Source organism: Seriola aureovittata, chromosome 17, assembly GCF_021018895.1.
Source record: "Seriola aureovittata isolate HTS-2021-v1 ecotype China chromosome 17, ASM2101889v1, whole genome shotgun sequence".
NCBI classification, from domain to species: domain Eukaryota; kingdom Metazoa; phylum Chordata; class Actinopteri; order Carangiformes; family Carangidae; genus Seriola; species Seriola aureovittata.
In genome coordinates, this window is record NC_079380.1 from 4,822,246 (window position 1) to 4,838,624 (window position 16,379).

A 16,379-nucleotide genomic window follows, 5' to 3' on the forward strand; every position below is an offset into this window, starting at 1 on the left:
GTATCCCCTCCAAGAAAAGAAAATCAGCTGTTTCCAGCCCCACAGACTCAGAGGCAACATTTGTGTTAAAAAAAACGATGGATGAGCTAGTTGAACTATGTGAAATCAGTGTGTAATGAGGATCACACGCTGACATGTTCTTGCTATACATGTGTACTTGAGCACTCTTGTGCTGATGCAGCCATCCCGTGTTAAAGGACAAAGTTAATCTGCAACCATCTGATGTCTGCACAACTTTTCCTCTGCTGTCCCTCAGTGGAGCAGAGGGGAACTACAACCGCCAGCGTCACACTACCATCCTGACACCGAAACAACGCACGCAGCTACAGAAAAGGGCTTTAAATTAATTTATTAAAAAAAAGCATTTCTCCACTGAAGCAGAACAAACATCAATTTTTTTTCTTTGACTATTGTTTGGAACGTGTACAATCAGAAAACAGACTCACCAGGTCGCCAGAGCAGAGTAAAATAATCAAGCAAAAGAGGAGGAGGAGGAGGTGGGGGGTGGGGTGTAGGGAATGGAGGGGAGGGGGGTCTGCCAACACCACAACATCAACACAGCTGGGAGGGACAAGGAAGAGGGGGAGGAAGAAGAGGAGGAGGGTGGGAGGGAAACAAAACAAAACAAAACAAAACAAAAAAAAAGAAAAAAAAAAAGAAGAGGAAGAAGGAGGGAAATGAAAACACAAACATTTAATCAAGTGCAGGTTCTGGTTTGGACAAAGCAGGTCTTTTTTTTTCCTCTGTTCAATTTACAGTTAACAACTTCTCTGTCGGATACATGCAAGGTCAACATCTGGAACTACACATGGAGATTTCATATGCTTATATCGGTTATCTGTGCAAGTATTAAAATATGTAGGTATAACGAAGCAATTTCATATGGATATGTCAGAACGAGGGGGGGAAAGAAAATATTACGAAAACTATTACACTGTTTCACTGAACAGAAAAACAGAAGTCCACATAAAAAAAAGTGAGATTTCTAACTTAGTTACCGAAATGTCACCGACCTCACCGTTCTGTACTCTTCCTTTAATTAAATTATTACTTATCTAGGTAAGTGAAAATACATTTAAAAAAAAATCCTATGCTCCACATTTTGAACAACAAAATACTGCATATCTACGTACAGCTGCGATATAAAGGAAGGTCAGTATTGTGAGAGGCTAGCTGCCAGAGTTTTCAGGAATATTGGCTCCGAGTTGATCCCTTTCTGGTTGCGTTGACCGTTACTTTTTTATTTTTATTTTTTTTAACCGTTGGCGTTCTCGTCACGCTCGGCGCTCAGTCGGTCGCGGACCCGGGGGGAGGATGTCGTTTCGTCTGCTGGCTGCCGGAGTCTCCTATCTGCTCTGAGGTAGATGCGACAGAAAGGTGGCGTCCAGCCCGAGCTGAGTCTTCCCGCTGTACCGCGTGAGGTCAAAGGTCAGCTCTTAAGGGTTAATTGTTGTTAAGGCTTCCTGTGGTCTTGGTTTAGTCACTCTCCTGTTTCAGTGGCTCACAGGGGACACCTTCTGAGTTCATCTTTGTCCCATTTCTTTATTTTGTTCTCAACCCATGTTCCAGTCTTTAAAGGGGTGGACATTATTATTGTTTTCTTTCGATGCTCTAGAACAGATAACCCAAACTGAAAATGAAAAGAATCCTCTCCGTTTGGCACCTCTGGAGTCAGTGGTAGAAGGAGGTGTAACAAAACAAACGACGGGGGGCGAAGACAGGAGGGAGGAGAAAGTGGTGGTGGTGGTGGTGGTGGGGGGGATTGTGTGGTGTATGTGGTTGTACAGACTAGTTGAGGTGGCTGCCTTGGTCGTTAGCTGCCGGCAAGTCTGAGTTTGCTCCGGCGGTGGCCGGGGCCGCCTCGTCCTCTGATTTCAGGCGCTTCGCGTCCGGCTGTTCGCTGGCCAGCTGGTCCCCGTTCTGACGCTTGGTGGGGAGGGAGGCAGAGGCGGAGGCGTGGGCCGCCAGCAGGTGGAGGGGGCTCGCCACAGCTGGAGCTGAGAAGAAAAAAAAAGGCAGGTTAACAGAGGAAATATTTCACTGTCAGACTGCGGTTAACCAACATCTGGAAGCAGCTGGCCTGTGGGAAGTGTGGTTTGGCTCCGAGAGAGCGAGATAGTTTTTTTTATTACGCGGAGGCTGAGAAAGTGCTTATTGTTGAACATAAACATAACTGTCAGGTCTTGTGGTGCACTTGAACATGTGTGGTTATTTAGAACCTGTAATGACACCATTCATTAGAGACCACATGAACACAGAGCTGAGACGTTTGGTTGATTCATGCTAGAACAAATGTGTGAGCAGCTGCGTGACACGCAGAAGTGATGAATATGTCATGCCCTCGTCTTCCTCAGCAGCTATCTTATCTCTTTGGCACATATTTGATCAGCGCCGCAAGGATGATGATGATGAACAAACTGTCCCACTTCAGCTTGGAAGCCGCCATTTTTGGGAAGTGGAGAAACAAATGTCCCCATGCATTTACGTCAAGACAGAGGGTGTACGCTTAAAGAACGCAGGCAAAAGGTAATCCTGTTAAATTGTATCTGTAATTTATCGGTTAAATGAAAAGGTTTAAACTACCCCTCTGTAATTGCTTCAGGCCTGTTTATTTATATGGAGCATGTTTATTCTGTTTGGGCTTTTAAACTGATGATAATCGGATTATTAAGCTCCATGTAAACACACCCATTTAAATCATCTCTGGTTCAGCTTCTCAGATACGAAGATTTTTCCTGTATTTCTTCATCTTGTATGATTGTGATTTAACATCTTTGCATTTTAGATGGTTGGTCTGACAAAAACTATCTAAAGACATCACCCTGGATTTTGCAAAAAAACAACCATTTTCTGACATTTTTTGGAGCCAACAGAGTGATAACAATCAGCTGATAAACCCATAACAACAAATTATTGTGGCAGACCTAAATTTGGTATATATGGGCTTTATTGTGAAATGAAACTGTGTTGTGAAACATGTGTTATTAGCTGTAATGAAAATCATAGTTAACGAAGCTTCCCCTCACTGAAGAATTATTTACATCCATCTGAAAAGTACTGAAGCACAACGTGAACAGCTGGGTTCATTTAATAAATAATATCCTGATTCCTCTGAGAGTGTTTCTTCAGAAATCATATTGGAACAAATAAAAATGCGTGAATCTTATAAAATCCTTGAAAGTAAACCAAAGTTTCTCTGAGGCAGCATCTCCATGAAACATCCCACACCTCCTTCTCACACTGTTCCTGTGGGTCTCACCTGAGCTGACGGGTCCCTGGATGGCAGTGGTGATGCTGTGGGTGCCGTTCTGTGTGATGGCCTTGATGGGCAGCTGGTGCTGACCCACTGGGGCCTGCTGCACTATGGTAACAGTCTGCAGGGCCGTGGCTGACTGGGAGCTCTGGATGATGCGACTGGAGCCGCCTATAGAGGTGATGGTGGGAACTGTCTCCACTTTGACTGAGAGGAGAAACGCATTGGAGGAACTCAGTGATGGGTTATGGATCAGACAAACATATGACATGGGTCAAATCCATTGTATTCATATAGCCCAATATCACAAATGAAAACCTGCACACAACACCCTCTGTCCTTCAAGAAGAGCAACAGAGGACGGATCCCTCCTCCAGGACGGACAGCTGTGCAACAGATGTGTATACAGAATAGCTCAACACAGAAAATTTCAGATAGATTGCAAACATACATGAATTATACCTGGGTCTTGACGATACTAATGTTTGGCTGACACCAAATGCAATATAAGAGGTGATACAACAGGTTTCCCCCGACTGACCTTTGACCTCTGTGTGCTCTCCGTTCTCCTGCGGCTCACTCTTGATGATGGTGGCTGGCTGGGCGATGACGGCGGCAGGGCTGAGCGACCCCGCCGGGATCTGCTGCAGGACGTGGACAGTCTGGACAGCAGGCTGGGAGGCGCTGGTGCTCACCGGGGAGGCCATGGTGTAGGTCATCGGCTTGATGGTGGTATGAGGTAACGGACGCTGGACTGCTATGAGTACCGGCTGGTTGTTGACAGGCGAGCCTGGAACGGTGCAGCACACAGTGACATTTAGACGGAGGGAAAAGTGAACTAGCATCCTATTATTAAACAAAGAAATGTGAAATACACTCAGACACTGTTTACACAAGTGTAAACAGTGTCTGAGGCCTTCAGGGCAAAAGAGAGTGATGAAAAGATGAAGACAGAGAGAAACAGACCAGAGAGGCCTCTGCATTTACATTCATCACAGGTATTGTTTGTAATGTTTTAGGCCATTTTCAATGTCAGCAGGTAAAAGCATCTAATTAAGCTTTTCATGTGTAACACTGCTGTCGGTTCAAGCCCTGTAACTGTTTTAACTGGACACAATAAAGAAGTCTAATAAGTAATGTGAGAGTCAATAAAATTTAACAACCTTTTTTATGGTTTTACAGTGAATCTACTGAGACATTGTGGTTTATATACCTCAGGATATTTTCTTTGCTCAGGAGAGATGTTTTGTACACCTAGACTCTGACTTGGCTTAATGTGAAAGAAGAAAATAAAACAATATAACATGTTGTGGCAGTCCAAAGGCAACGTCCACGGACGCAAAAGCAGCTCCACTGAAACTCACACCGCTGTGTGAGAGAGGCAACGACAATCAGAAGGCAGAGAGTGAGGGTATTCTACCTGGTGTGTTTTGTGCAAAGCGTGCTTCCTGGATGACTGCCAGTTTGGGCTGGACTGCTGTGGTGGAGGCCGGGGTGGGAGCTGAGGAGGTCTCCAGCTCCAGAGGAACCGGGGAGCCCTCTCGTGATAGGCTGTCAGGGGTCTGGACGCCGCTGGAATGAGCGGAGAGCACCCCCGAATGATTGGGAGACGCTGGTGCACTCCTGGGGATGAGGCAGCGTCAAAACAAGTGTTCATTAAATTTACCACAGGAAGAAGCACTCGACACATCACAGACATTGTGACTTAGACTGCAGCCAATAGTGATAAAACAATGTGTCATGGATCTTTAACGAATCTCATTTCAACTTTATGTGATGATCAGAACCACAACAAACAATCACACAGAGATACAGCATCACAAAGTTGTAGGTGTGACTGTGAATGTTGCTATAAAATGTCAGCTCATTGTGGTAATGACTCATGTGGAACTACACATTTACTGCCAGTATATATATAATGCTTTTACACTAGTGTGATTTTGTGTATGAATCAAAGCAGGAGTGCGTGGTTCGTGGAATGAAGACAGACCTGGAGGAGAGGGGTCCGTGTGGGGTCCTGAAGCAGGGGACGCCCCGGGGCCTTCGTTTCCTGAAGGCCTGCTCGATGAGCTTGCTCTCTGAGGACGGGTCTATCCTCCAGAAGGAACCTTTGCCCGGTTCCTCCTGCGACCGCGCCACTTTGATGAAATAACGGTTCAAAGAAAGATTGTGACGGATCGAGTTCTGCAACAGAGGAAATGTACGAGCGGTGAGGACGTTACAGCAAAAAAAACAAAACATGCTTTTCAGGTCCTATATAATATGAAGGTAGATGTCCATGTGTTCTTTGACTATAAAGCAGGTCTAGGTTCTATAACAATACTGTGAAAGTATCAAAGCGTTTAGAGAAAGGCACACAGCCTGTATTCAGAAACTGAGCCTTTAAACCATCCGTCAGGACTTCTGGAACTTTGTGATGTCACAACAAAGCAGTAACCACTCTCAGCCGCGCCCCAAGCCCCACCCACATGGACCCACCATCCAACCTTGCGGGATTTGCAGCCAATCAGAAAGGAGGTTTTAAAGGTTATCTTTGATCTTCAGCAGGTCTATATTTGCATCATCTAACAGATGAGCATGAGGCTTGACACTCACCTGCCAGCCCTTGTCTGCGGTCCTGTAGTATGGGTAGTTCTTTGTGATGTGATTGTAGATTCCGTTTAGTGTGAGCTGCTTGTCCGGAGCCAGGGTGATGGCCTGGACGATCAGCTGTGCATAGGAGTACGGAGGTTTGGAGTCATCCTGTGGAAAAGAGGAGAAATGCAGATTTCATGAATTAACAAAGTAAAAAAATTCTACTAGAATCAGAAAAACAAAAAGTCTTCATGTCATCTTGATGATAAAATATGTTGATGTCTGAGAAATTCACAGAAAGATCTGTCCTAAAATGTGGTGGGCAATTTCCCCATTTCATCCCTGCAGTTTCCTCTAAGCATGATGCACAACAGTCTGGAGTTTGCTTGTATCATATAATTCTTCAAATATTTTGTTTTTTATTTTCCTTGTGGATAAAATATGATTGCATTTAAGTCCTCACAAAGTTTGAGAGTTTTAAAAAAGAGATGAATTAGCCTTTCATCTTTTTTTTAAAAAACCTTTTTTTGCCAACAATCTCATAAATGTATTCATTTTTAAAGGACTGGGAAGATGATATGAACTGAACGCAAGATTTTACATTTGAACAATTAACTTGTCAGTGCTGGAAAAATTGTAATGTATACTATTTCAAAATGACTGCAAACATATATCTGGCATTTCTGAATTTAAATTTGGTTTAACTTACTGGCAAACATATGATTAATACCAATATATCTGCAATAAGTGGATATCTACCTGGACAATTTTCAATAACTGGAAGGGTATTTTTGTAGATAGAAGTATGTCAAATATAAAATGAAAAATTATGTTATGTTTTGGTTTCTTCATCTGACCAAAACTTATATATCAATTAAATGCACGGTATATGTCGACAGTGCGTAGTCATGTTTTTCACTGCTGTGTGTTGGATATAATAAACATTTTACATTTACACAGGTGAGATTTACATGTGTTTCATGATCTGACCACAGACCAGCAGCCTGAAAATGAGTAACAATGAGTGTGAAGGAAGGAAACAGTGGGCTATTATGTTTGAAATGTTGTGATCATTAATGAATCACAGTATTCAAAAGACATGTTTAACACCAGAGGAAGTGTGATTTACTGTGTAAAAGTCCACACTGCTCTGTGGGAGGCTACAGGAGAGCAGCGACTGAAGTGACTGAACTATACAGTGAAATAAAGTGTGTATGTTCAATCAAACTGGGTGAAACTAGTCACTGGACTCTGGTATCAGTCTCACCTTGGGACTGTCACCTCCGGAGGCCTCTTTGTCGTTCTCAGGCTGGGAGTTGTCGTTGATGAGCTGCAGCTCTGCAGAGCTGACCATGCGACCTCCCATCCTGTAGCCTGAAGAGCCGGCACCCCGCGGGCTGGAGGGGCACGAGTTAGCAGCACTGCGGGGACACGATGACGACAACAACAACAACAACACTGTCAGCTGCCAAGACACTTAGTGTAAATATGATTCACACCCAATCAAGAAATAAGCAACCAAATATAGGCTTGGATTAAGTGCTTAAACCTAAACTATAACGAGCGTGGCATTTCCCAGAAGGGGCACGCTTGCGTTCCCTGGCTTGGCTCAACCGCAGTCTGTGCTGCAGTGGCACGCTTTTGGCTGACATCTATGCAAATCGCCCTACCGCCCAGATTGTCTGGAAACACTGCAGTCGCTTTAGGATCCACAAAGCCTAAAGCAACAACGCCTTCAAACTTTAATCAAGTGTGATTATCCAGTAAATAGGTTGAATAACCAGGGGATGAAGAGACCTCAAATGTAAAGCAGGATTTCCATATCTGTTTAGGCTCTCGGGGTGGGGTGGGGTGTGTGGTGGAGATGTTGGCAAACCAAACAAACACAGAGGCAACAGCTCAGGATTCTCACATTCTCAACACCTGCTGCCTCTTTCATTACTTCCACTGTTTGTGAGCAGTACACACACTATCATTTAACCTACAGGGGGAGACTTGTATGAAAGAGGAAACCTGGTTGGTTTTTAAGCCATCTGGCTGAGATCAGGGGTTGAGAGGATCTAAGAGTCTGAGGTGGAGCCGCCTCCCTCTCTTAGCCCTGCAGTCAGTGACCTAAGCCTAAGCTGATCACCACATAAATGCCACGTCAAGGTCAGCTGACACCCCAAGGTCAACTAGGGGTGGGGTGGGAGTTACTTTACTTACCGCCGTGCACGGAACTGGGACTGCAGTTATTACACTGATGGAAACAAGTGCTGAATTTAGACCTGGTTAAACTGAAATGTTGAAGTGAGTCATTCAGTTTTAATATTTGCTTTCCCTATGAAAGGTAAAGTAATTTGCTGTGCATTAAGAAATGAGACTCAAACAAAGTTCTAATTATAGTTTTCCATCAGAATTAAACTGGCAACAAATTAAAAAAAAAAAAATTGCTGTCAAAAATCAACGCCTCATCTGGGAGATTGTTATTTTAACAGACACTTAATTTATTGGTTGAGATAAAGTGGTGAATTTTTCCACACTGATTCCTGCCTGCTTGAGGTCAGTGAATGCATCATCTCTAGTAGCGGGTACCTGATGGTGCCAGTAGGCGATGGCAGGGGGCTCATTAGGTGAGCAATGTTGTCTGGAATGTTGATGGTCAGGGGGGAGATCTGGGGCTGTACTGGTTTCACTGGGGACTCTGGAGCTTCGCGCTTCACCTTCTTTCCACTGGACAGGGCTGTGAACGTGATCTTGATGTTTGTGCTGGGGAACCTGAACGTGCACCTGCAGAAGGAAACAGACACAGCATTTAAAAAAAAAAAAAAAAAAAAAAAAATTAAATTAAAAACCCCAGCTTTTGTTTTTTCTTTGTAGCAGATGAAACATCATTTCAAAAGGCGAATCAAATCAGTGAGGACTTGCTAACACCACACACCGCTCTGCTGTTTGCAGATTCTGCCTCACTTCAACATGCTGAGAGAGACAATGTGTAAGTTAATTAAATTTGAATACTGATGCAATGGCTTGATGAAGCAGTTCTATACTGCAGAGGACTGAGTCCAGACTGGCACCATCTCTGATACGTGCTTGTTTTCAGAGGGAGCGGTCGCCTCAGAGGACGACAGGCCGGAATTAGATCAAGCCGTAAATATAAAGACACGTCCCATCAGCACCGTGTTAATAATAAAATACACCTCAGGTGAATGTGTGTAATTCATTTCTCTGTTTATTAGCGCTGCTTGATTCATCTGTTCACACAAGTCAATAGAAAATAAACTCAGTTACAATGATAATTATTAATTAGTGATGTATCATGTAAAATGGTACATATTCATCATTTCCAGGTCCTCAAATGTGAAGATTTGCTGCTTTTCTTTGTTTCATATCTTTGTGAACTGAAGGTCTTTGGGTTCGACTGTTCATCAGACTAATGAGCCAAATGAACAAGTGACAATGGGCTCTAGGAAACAGCCATCACATAGACTACATGATCCTTACGAACTTATCCGGAGGTTAATCAATAACAAAAAAACTCAATAGTTGAAACCTGAGCAGTTATTTTATCACCTGCCTGTGATATTCAAACCACTGCAGAGCAAATATTTCTCTTTGTTATATCCACTTTCCTCTGAGCCTTTCAACACACTGCAGTGTGCAGGGTCAGGACCTGCTTGCCTTGTTGCTTCATTGAATTAAGGCCCACTGAGGCTTCCTTTAACAGAAATGGGCGTCTCTGCCTCTAGGATGAATCTACTGTGTGTCCTGTGTTTCCTCAGTAAACTACAATATCACTTATACTAAACTGAGAGAATGGGCGCCGCATGCTCAACTGATAATTATGACACCAACATGGAGAGATTGTGGATAAAGGTGATGAACTGAAGGTGTCTGACTTCGAAAATGCAAATGCCAAAACCTGAAGCCAGTCAATCATGAGCAGGCATAGCTAGTTCAAGGGCCACTGCACCAATTTTATCCTACATGGGATGCTACATTTTAACAGAAAATATATATCTAAAAAGGGAAGGTGTGGGGTTTAAAAGAAGGTGGCGTTCCCATTTAACAGAGCAACCCGATTCAGTTCATCTCAACATGTGGTTTAGGCCCATGTGTGCTGCCTTCAAACAAATTAGAATATATTAAGTGTTCTCATTCATTCATAATCATTTCTTTTAAAATGCGACAACCTCATTTCGTGGTACAACAGGTCTGAACCACTGATTGGATTCTTAGGACATTAAAAACACTGATGTTTTAAATAGCTGGAAAAACAATCACCTTCACTCCTCTATTTGATTTCCAGAGGAATTAAAAAACTAAAACCAACTAAATGGGCTCAGGAATGTGAGGACGCTGCCAACAGAAACTGAGCAAGTTGAAGGGTGGGTTTCTGCCAATTAAAATATTTTAGATTTGATAAAAACCAGGCTCGTCATTGGTTTAGCATAGAGGGATGTAGGGAAACTGTTAAATGAAATCTTCAACAGTCACAGATGATCAGTGAATAGGAGCAGCTTTTTTAAAATCAGTGTTCAGGATCAGGCTGCCCGACACCCTGGAGACGGAGCAGGCACACATTGGTTTTCATTTAGCTAACAAGTGCCAGGCACAGCAGTGTGTTTTTTTTTGTTGTTTTTTTTGCCAGGCTCTCACAGAGCTGGCATCTGCTGAGAGAACCGTATCCCCGACACTTACATCTCAAATTAGCCTTGCCGCTCACAGGAGGAGACTCAAACACTTCCTGGAGCCAGACTGGTGAGGGGAGACACTTTCATTATGCATGGGCACCTCCAAGCACCCTTTCAGGAAGGGGGGGGGGCGCAGAGATTTCTCTGTGGATCTGATGAAGTTATGGACGATCTTTAAATAACATCAGAGCGACTGTGTGTAACTGACAGAGTGGGGACAATGATCTAAATATACCGATAAATAATAAAATATCAAAGACAACACTGCTCCTTAATGTTCTGTCCTGCGTTTCACCCTGTGGTTGCGCGCAAATATAAATACTGACCCAAACACTAGCAGCCTGTTAAACATTAGATAGACTATTAAGCTTTAGAGACATTACAATATGAGGGTACATAACATGAGCAGCACATGTTGATGTTGGCTGATGATTCCTGTGGGTTCAGAGTGTGTGTGGGTTGAGACAGAGTCATAATTAATCCCCAAATATTCCCTGAAAACCATTACAACAAGCTAATTTTTTCAAGAAGTCCCTGGTCTATAAGCATGCAACTGGGGCTGCAACTACAGATTATTGATTATCAATTAATCAGCTAAACCTTTAGTCTATGTCAGAAAACTATGGAAAATGATAATATTTCCCAGATTTGATGATGTCAAATTGCTCCAAAAGCTAAAGTCATTCAAAGTATTCAAGTGATGATCAACAATAAATGAATCGTCCATTATTTTAATAACCAATTAATGATTTAAGCCATTTTTGGAGCAAAAATGAAAAAAACTCATTGGTTTGACCTTAACAAATGTGATTTTTGCTGGTTTTCTTAGACATCTGTGATGGTACATTGAGTGTCATGGGCTTTTTATACAAAAACAAAAGATGTTTGAAGATGCCACTCTGGGTTCCATGAATTATAATAATACAATAAGGTGACACGGAAGCAGCACATTCACTCATTTAAATGATGAACTGATTATCAGAGCTCTGGCTGCGTATCAATAGAATTTCAGTTCAGGTATCAAAACAACACTTAATTAGAGCCGATTTTAGTTAATTGATCAAAAGAAAATTAAATAAATTTTTTAAACATTTGGCAGTTTCATACTTCTTCCTGGGGGAAACTATACAGAACATTTTTCTCTTTTTTATAGACAAAACGATTAATTGAGAAAATCAAACGCAGATTAATCAAAAATTAAAGTAATTATTAATTGCAGCGTTGTGTTAACCATCGTTCCTCTTCAATAAAATAAGACAAAACTGCTATTTATCCAGAAATATCTTGTCAAAATAAGTATTAATCAATTCTGTGCCAACTTTTTCAATGCTCTGGAAACTTTTGTCAGTATTCATTAAGTTCTGTTTGTCAATACTCCACTCTACCATCCACTGATGTTTCAACATGTTAAACTCATGGTTAGTTTTTTAATTGTGTAATTGTGAGGCTCCCTGCTTTGGAAAGCTGCGTTTATGTAGCTGAACACCCCATCCCCCACCCCTCCATGTATTCACACAAACCTCTTCATCGACCCTATTTTGCTCTTGTGCGAATAATGAGGCCTAAACACCAAAACACAGATGCACAGTTGCTGTGCTGCTAAACTGTTAGAACAGCAACAAACAAAGCTTATTCAAGTGAAAACTTTCACTTGATTTTCTCCCCCCTCCCACACTGCCAAAACAAGAGGGAGAATGTAAACAAAAGAAGACAGCAACACAGTAAGGGCACCAACTTGGAGAGAATTTGTGGGTGTGGGATAGAACAGGGGATGGGAGGAAGGGAGGGAGGGAAGGAGGGAAAGATGTTCCTTTCTGTATTGCTCTGTTTACATCACCAAAGAGGAATCCCTGGAATACAACCGACCTGTCCCCTGGGCCACAGCTCTGCGAGTTCTCTCATGCTGTCAATCTGCTCTTTTAGCTGCATCCGGGTGGTGAGGGTCGTTTAAGATGTCTCCTCTGACTCAGAGATTACAGTGCAGCATGTGAGCCCATGCAGGAAGTGTCTTAAAGTGTAATAAAGACTGCTACTGATTAAAAGCTCTTTATTGGCAGTCAGCCTGATCAATAAGAGAATGTGAAACCACTGCTGCTCTTTCTTAGTGTTGGTTACATAATGAAATGGATTGGGTGTATGATGTGGCTGGAGCAGCACAGAAACGATCAACCTCAGTAAAACTGAATTTATTTTTCTGTGCAAAAGGCCAATTTAGAAATTGCATCAAGTCAAAACAAGCCTGTTCTTTGTGCAGTACAAAAAAAAGTGGTTTCACATTGAGGGATTGCACAATAGCTGAGCGCAGGGTGGGAAGTATGGCCAGGGTTGGCAGAGGCTGGTGGGTTTCTCCACATGACAGACCACTTTAGTGAATAAATTGGAACCACTTATTTTTCTGCCAAAATCCCAAATAAACCTGTCTGGTCAAAATGTAAACAACTGGTTTGGTTTATTTTTGTGTCAAACACAAGCCTCCCACTGTGGTTTGTAGTTTCAATTCTGTAAAAAGGACAGTTTTTGCTCTTCTCTCTTACATGTTTGAAATTATACATCAATAATAAGAATCTAATGTTCTCTTGCCTATGTTTTGCCTTGGATATTATAGGAATATGGGCATATGATCACACACAGCTTCGAAATTGTCAAGGATAACACAATAAAATCCAATACTTTTTTCCCTTCTAGTACTCGATGTATAAACATGACTGGAAGATTTGTTGTTGTTGGTTAGTCCTTTTGCTTTTTTGGTTTGTAAATTTTTTCAAGATTTCCCAAAGTCTAATGTGATGTCTTCAAATTGTTCAATGGACAGAGATATAAAAACAGAAAAGCAGTACGTCTGCTGATTATTTTAACTGTTTGGGTTATACAAATGATAAAACATGACAAATGCCCATCATTGTTTCCCAAGGTCATGGTGGTGTCTTCAAATTGCTTGATTAACCAGACCAACAGTCCAAAACGCAAAGAAATTACTCCAATAAGTAATTGATTAGTAAAATTGCTGGCGATTACTTTGCTGATGATGAAATTAGCCTTTCAGCACTACTACATACCTTGTTGTTATCTAACTTTATCTGTATCTGCCACTCAAACATGGCCTACATCCAAGCCCCAGCAGCACATACTTGCTGGAATACAAGTGCCAAGTTTTACAACCCATTAGCAAAATGACATACAGATCAGGATAGATTCATCTGTGTGATATTTGTTTGTTTGGAAAGCAGCAGATTTCACAATAGCATATTATCAACAATCCTAGAAGTTAAACAGTGGCACTGTGTGCAGGCTGCAACCTGCACTACATAGCTCAGAAACTACCTCTTAACAGCTAAACCCAACTTGCTCACTAATAAGTCTTATTTAATTTGGAAATTAACCAACAGGCTCAAATTCGTATTTAATGGTTAATGTTGGCAAATAATTGATTGAGTACACGAGCTAGCATGTCTTCGGCTGGCTTGAATAGAGGCCAAAGGTCCCGCAGGCTCTGCTGTTGTGAGCCGGCAGGGCGGGGACGGGCTGGTTTGTTTACGTTTAGGGGTCGAGAGGAGCTCCATTCACAACTACAGAGATGCTACAGCTAACTGCTAGGTATCGTGTTTGCATGGCCACAGTGGTGAATGTTTACAGTATCACAACACATACATTTCTGACTTAAGAGTGTCCACGTGATTAAAAAACAATCAACAACAGTGTCCCGGCGTCCAGTGTCCCCAGTGAGCTAGCTAGTTCTTTTAGCTAACTACCTCCAATACAGACACTGTGGAATGCGGCTAACGCTAAGTTAACCACAGGAGGGAATGTGGAATGAAGGCAGGCGGCTAATTAACACTGTTGCTAACAAGAATGTCAACAAAGAAAATGGCTTTGGGAACAGGATGCGGAGTTCTTGCTAACATGCTAAAACACGTGGTCCTCTCGACCCTGCTAGCCAACACAAACTCAGTTGTTGTTAACTGTTAACTTTAGCTGCCTGGCTACTAGCGTTGCATCCACATGTTCAACGAGGGGAAACTTACATTCGTGGTAGCTGCAGAGGAGGGGCGCCCCGTCTGAGGAACACTCCGTCTACAAACACCCCGTTTTTACCGAGACATCTCAGGTAGAAATCGCCGCTGCCGGTGCCGTCGTCGCTGGCGGTGAATATCTCCAGATGCCTCCGTGAGATGAAGCTGGAGTGGCCCATGCTCACGTCCACTGAGCCCTGAGACGAGTTCCGGCCGATGGTCACCGAGCGCTTTTTCATCATGTATTCGAATTCACGGCCCTCGAGCCGGGCAACCGGCCCAGACGATCCGCTCACCACGGCCATGTTTGGGTTTAAGTCTCTAAACGCCAAATACTGGGATAAATAAGACACCGGTGTACGGACGCCCAACTACGGCCCTTCAGAGGCGTGTAAATGGAGCAAATCTACAAGAGGGGCATCAAATTCAAAACAGGAATTTAGAGGGGAACATGCGAGGCCAGGGACAGCGGCTCCGACCCACCGCCGAGAGAAAGGGTAGCGGAGAGATCCAACCGAACGGAGCAGGAGGCGGATATGGCTAGACTGACAGCGCTCTCCACCAGTGAGAGCGGAGAAAGCTGCTACAGCTACGATGCTGTGACCAATCACAGGCCAGAATTAATCCGAGGACAGATTCAAGGTCGGTTGGTGTGTAGCAATACGCGCATATGCTGCTCGGTGAGACGGAAGAGGCGGCGTAAGCGATTCAAACCACACAGGAAGGGAGCAGATCAACCACTTTACACGTGCAATCAGTCCCCATAATCACCATAGCGAAAGATTATCGACAATCTATGATCGTGCAGCGGTAACACATAGTAATCCTTATCTTAACCAAGAATCAACCACGTGTATTTGAAGTAGTTTGTAGGATGTAGCCCCCCCCTCAATCTCCACGTCGCAGCAGTGCTAAACCACAGGGCATGATGGGCTTCCTCCTCCACTACAAAATCCATGCCTGGCTTTTAGCATCGCCCCCTTTGCAGCATCTTGTGAGTTTGTAATGATGAGGTTAGCTATCTTTTAAGTTATCTTCGTTACAGATCTTTATTCACTACAAAGAAATCTCGTCGCCTTTATAGACCTACTTCACGTTACTCTGGAGGAGGCTGCAGGTTTTGTAATCCTGAGCCGTGCAGCCTGCTGCAGGCCATGTTATCGTCAGGGTGAGTGACCCTGCCATCTGTAGGCCACTTGTTTGTAAACACTGTCTGTGTGGAAGTAGTGTGGGTGCGCGAGCATGTGTTCGCGTGCAACAGCTCAAGGCCCCTCTCAGATGACAACACCTCTGACAGGGTGTTAAGTCACGATCAGGCGTTAACAGTCGGTTTGAACTGAATGCCAAATGGGGGTTAAACCAGATTAACAGAAGAAAATGGTCTTAAGTTTGAGAAGACCTTGACGTAAAAGTGTCCATAGAGGTAAGACCATGCAAAAGCAACATGCATTTAGGTCATCATCAAGACAACAAATAATCAAAAAGAAGAAAAATTATTTTTTATATGTCCACTGTTTCTTAACATGCTGTTCCTCTTTGTGGAAATATCAGTTCTTGTAAGTAAGTATATGTTGCACCCAGCCCTTAAGTTTTCCTGTAGTAGCCTACTAAAGATGTCTGCTCAATAATACAAATTTATATTACATGACATGTTTTGCCACTTGTGAATATATTACATGTACATGATGTGTAAAATGTGCTGAAGAGGATTAGGGTTAGGGTTTTGTTGTGACATCACAAAGTTGCAGAAGTCCTGACGGCTCATTTTAAGGCTCAGTTTCTGAATACAGGCTGTGTGCATATCTCTGTGAACTGAGGCTTTGATACTTTCACAGTATTAATATAGAACCAAGACCTGCTTTATAATCA

The 16,379-nt window shown here is 42.9% G+C and overlaps 1 protein-coding gene across 1 annotated transcript; it reads right to left on the reverse strand.

Moving 5' to 3' along the window:
- Nucleotides 1-332: 332 nt before the first annotated feature.
- On the reverse strand, nt 333-15,012 carry foxk2b (forkhead box K2b). The gene is made up of 9 exons (XM_056401496.1): nt 14,523-15,012; nt 8,402-8,596; nt 7,095-7,248; nt 5,849-5,995; nt 5,244-5,437; nt 4,674-4,876; nt 3,795-4,043; nt 3,260-3,460; nt 333-1,997 (listed from the first exon to the last, which is right to left on the reverse strand). The coding sequence occupies exons 1-9, from the start codon at nt 14,813-14,815 to the stop codon at nt 1,789-1,791; spliced, it is 1,845 nt and encodes a 614-aa protein (XP_056257471.1). The 5' UTR covers nt 14,816-15,012; the 3' UTR covers nt 333-1,788.
- Nucleotides 15,013-16,379: the final 1,367 nt, after the last annotated feature.

What these genes read in the sequence shown, in the direction of transcription:
- foxk2b (XM_056401496.1), bottom strand. Translation starts at nt 14,815, where the DNA reads ATGGCCGTGGTGAGCGGATCGTCTGGGCCGGTTGCCCGGCTCGAGGGC. An exon ending in CCGGAGGTGACAGTCCCAAG is followed by an intron (nt 5,996 to 7,094) that starts GTGAGACTGATA and finishes TCTTTTCCACAG; the next exon opens with GATGACTCCAAACCTCCGTA. An exon ending in CACGGACCCCTCTCCTCCAG is followed by an intron (nt 4,877 to 5,243) that starts GTCTGTCTTCAT and finishes CCTCATCCCCAG; the next exon opens with GAGTGCACCAGCGTCTCCCA.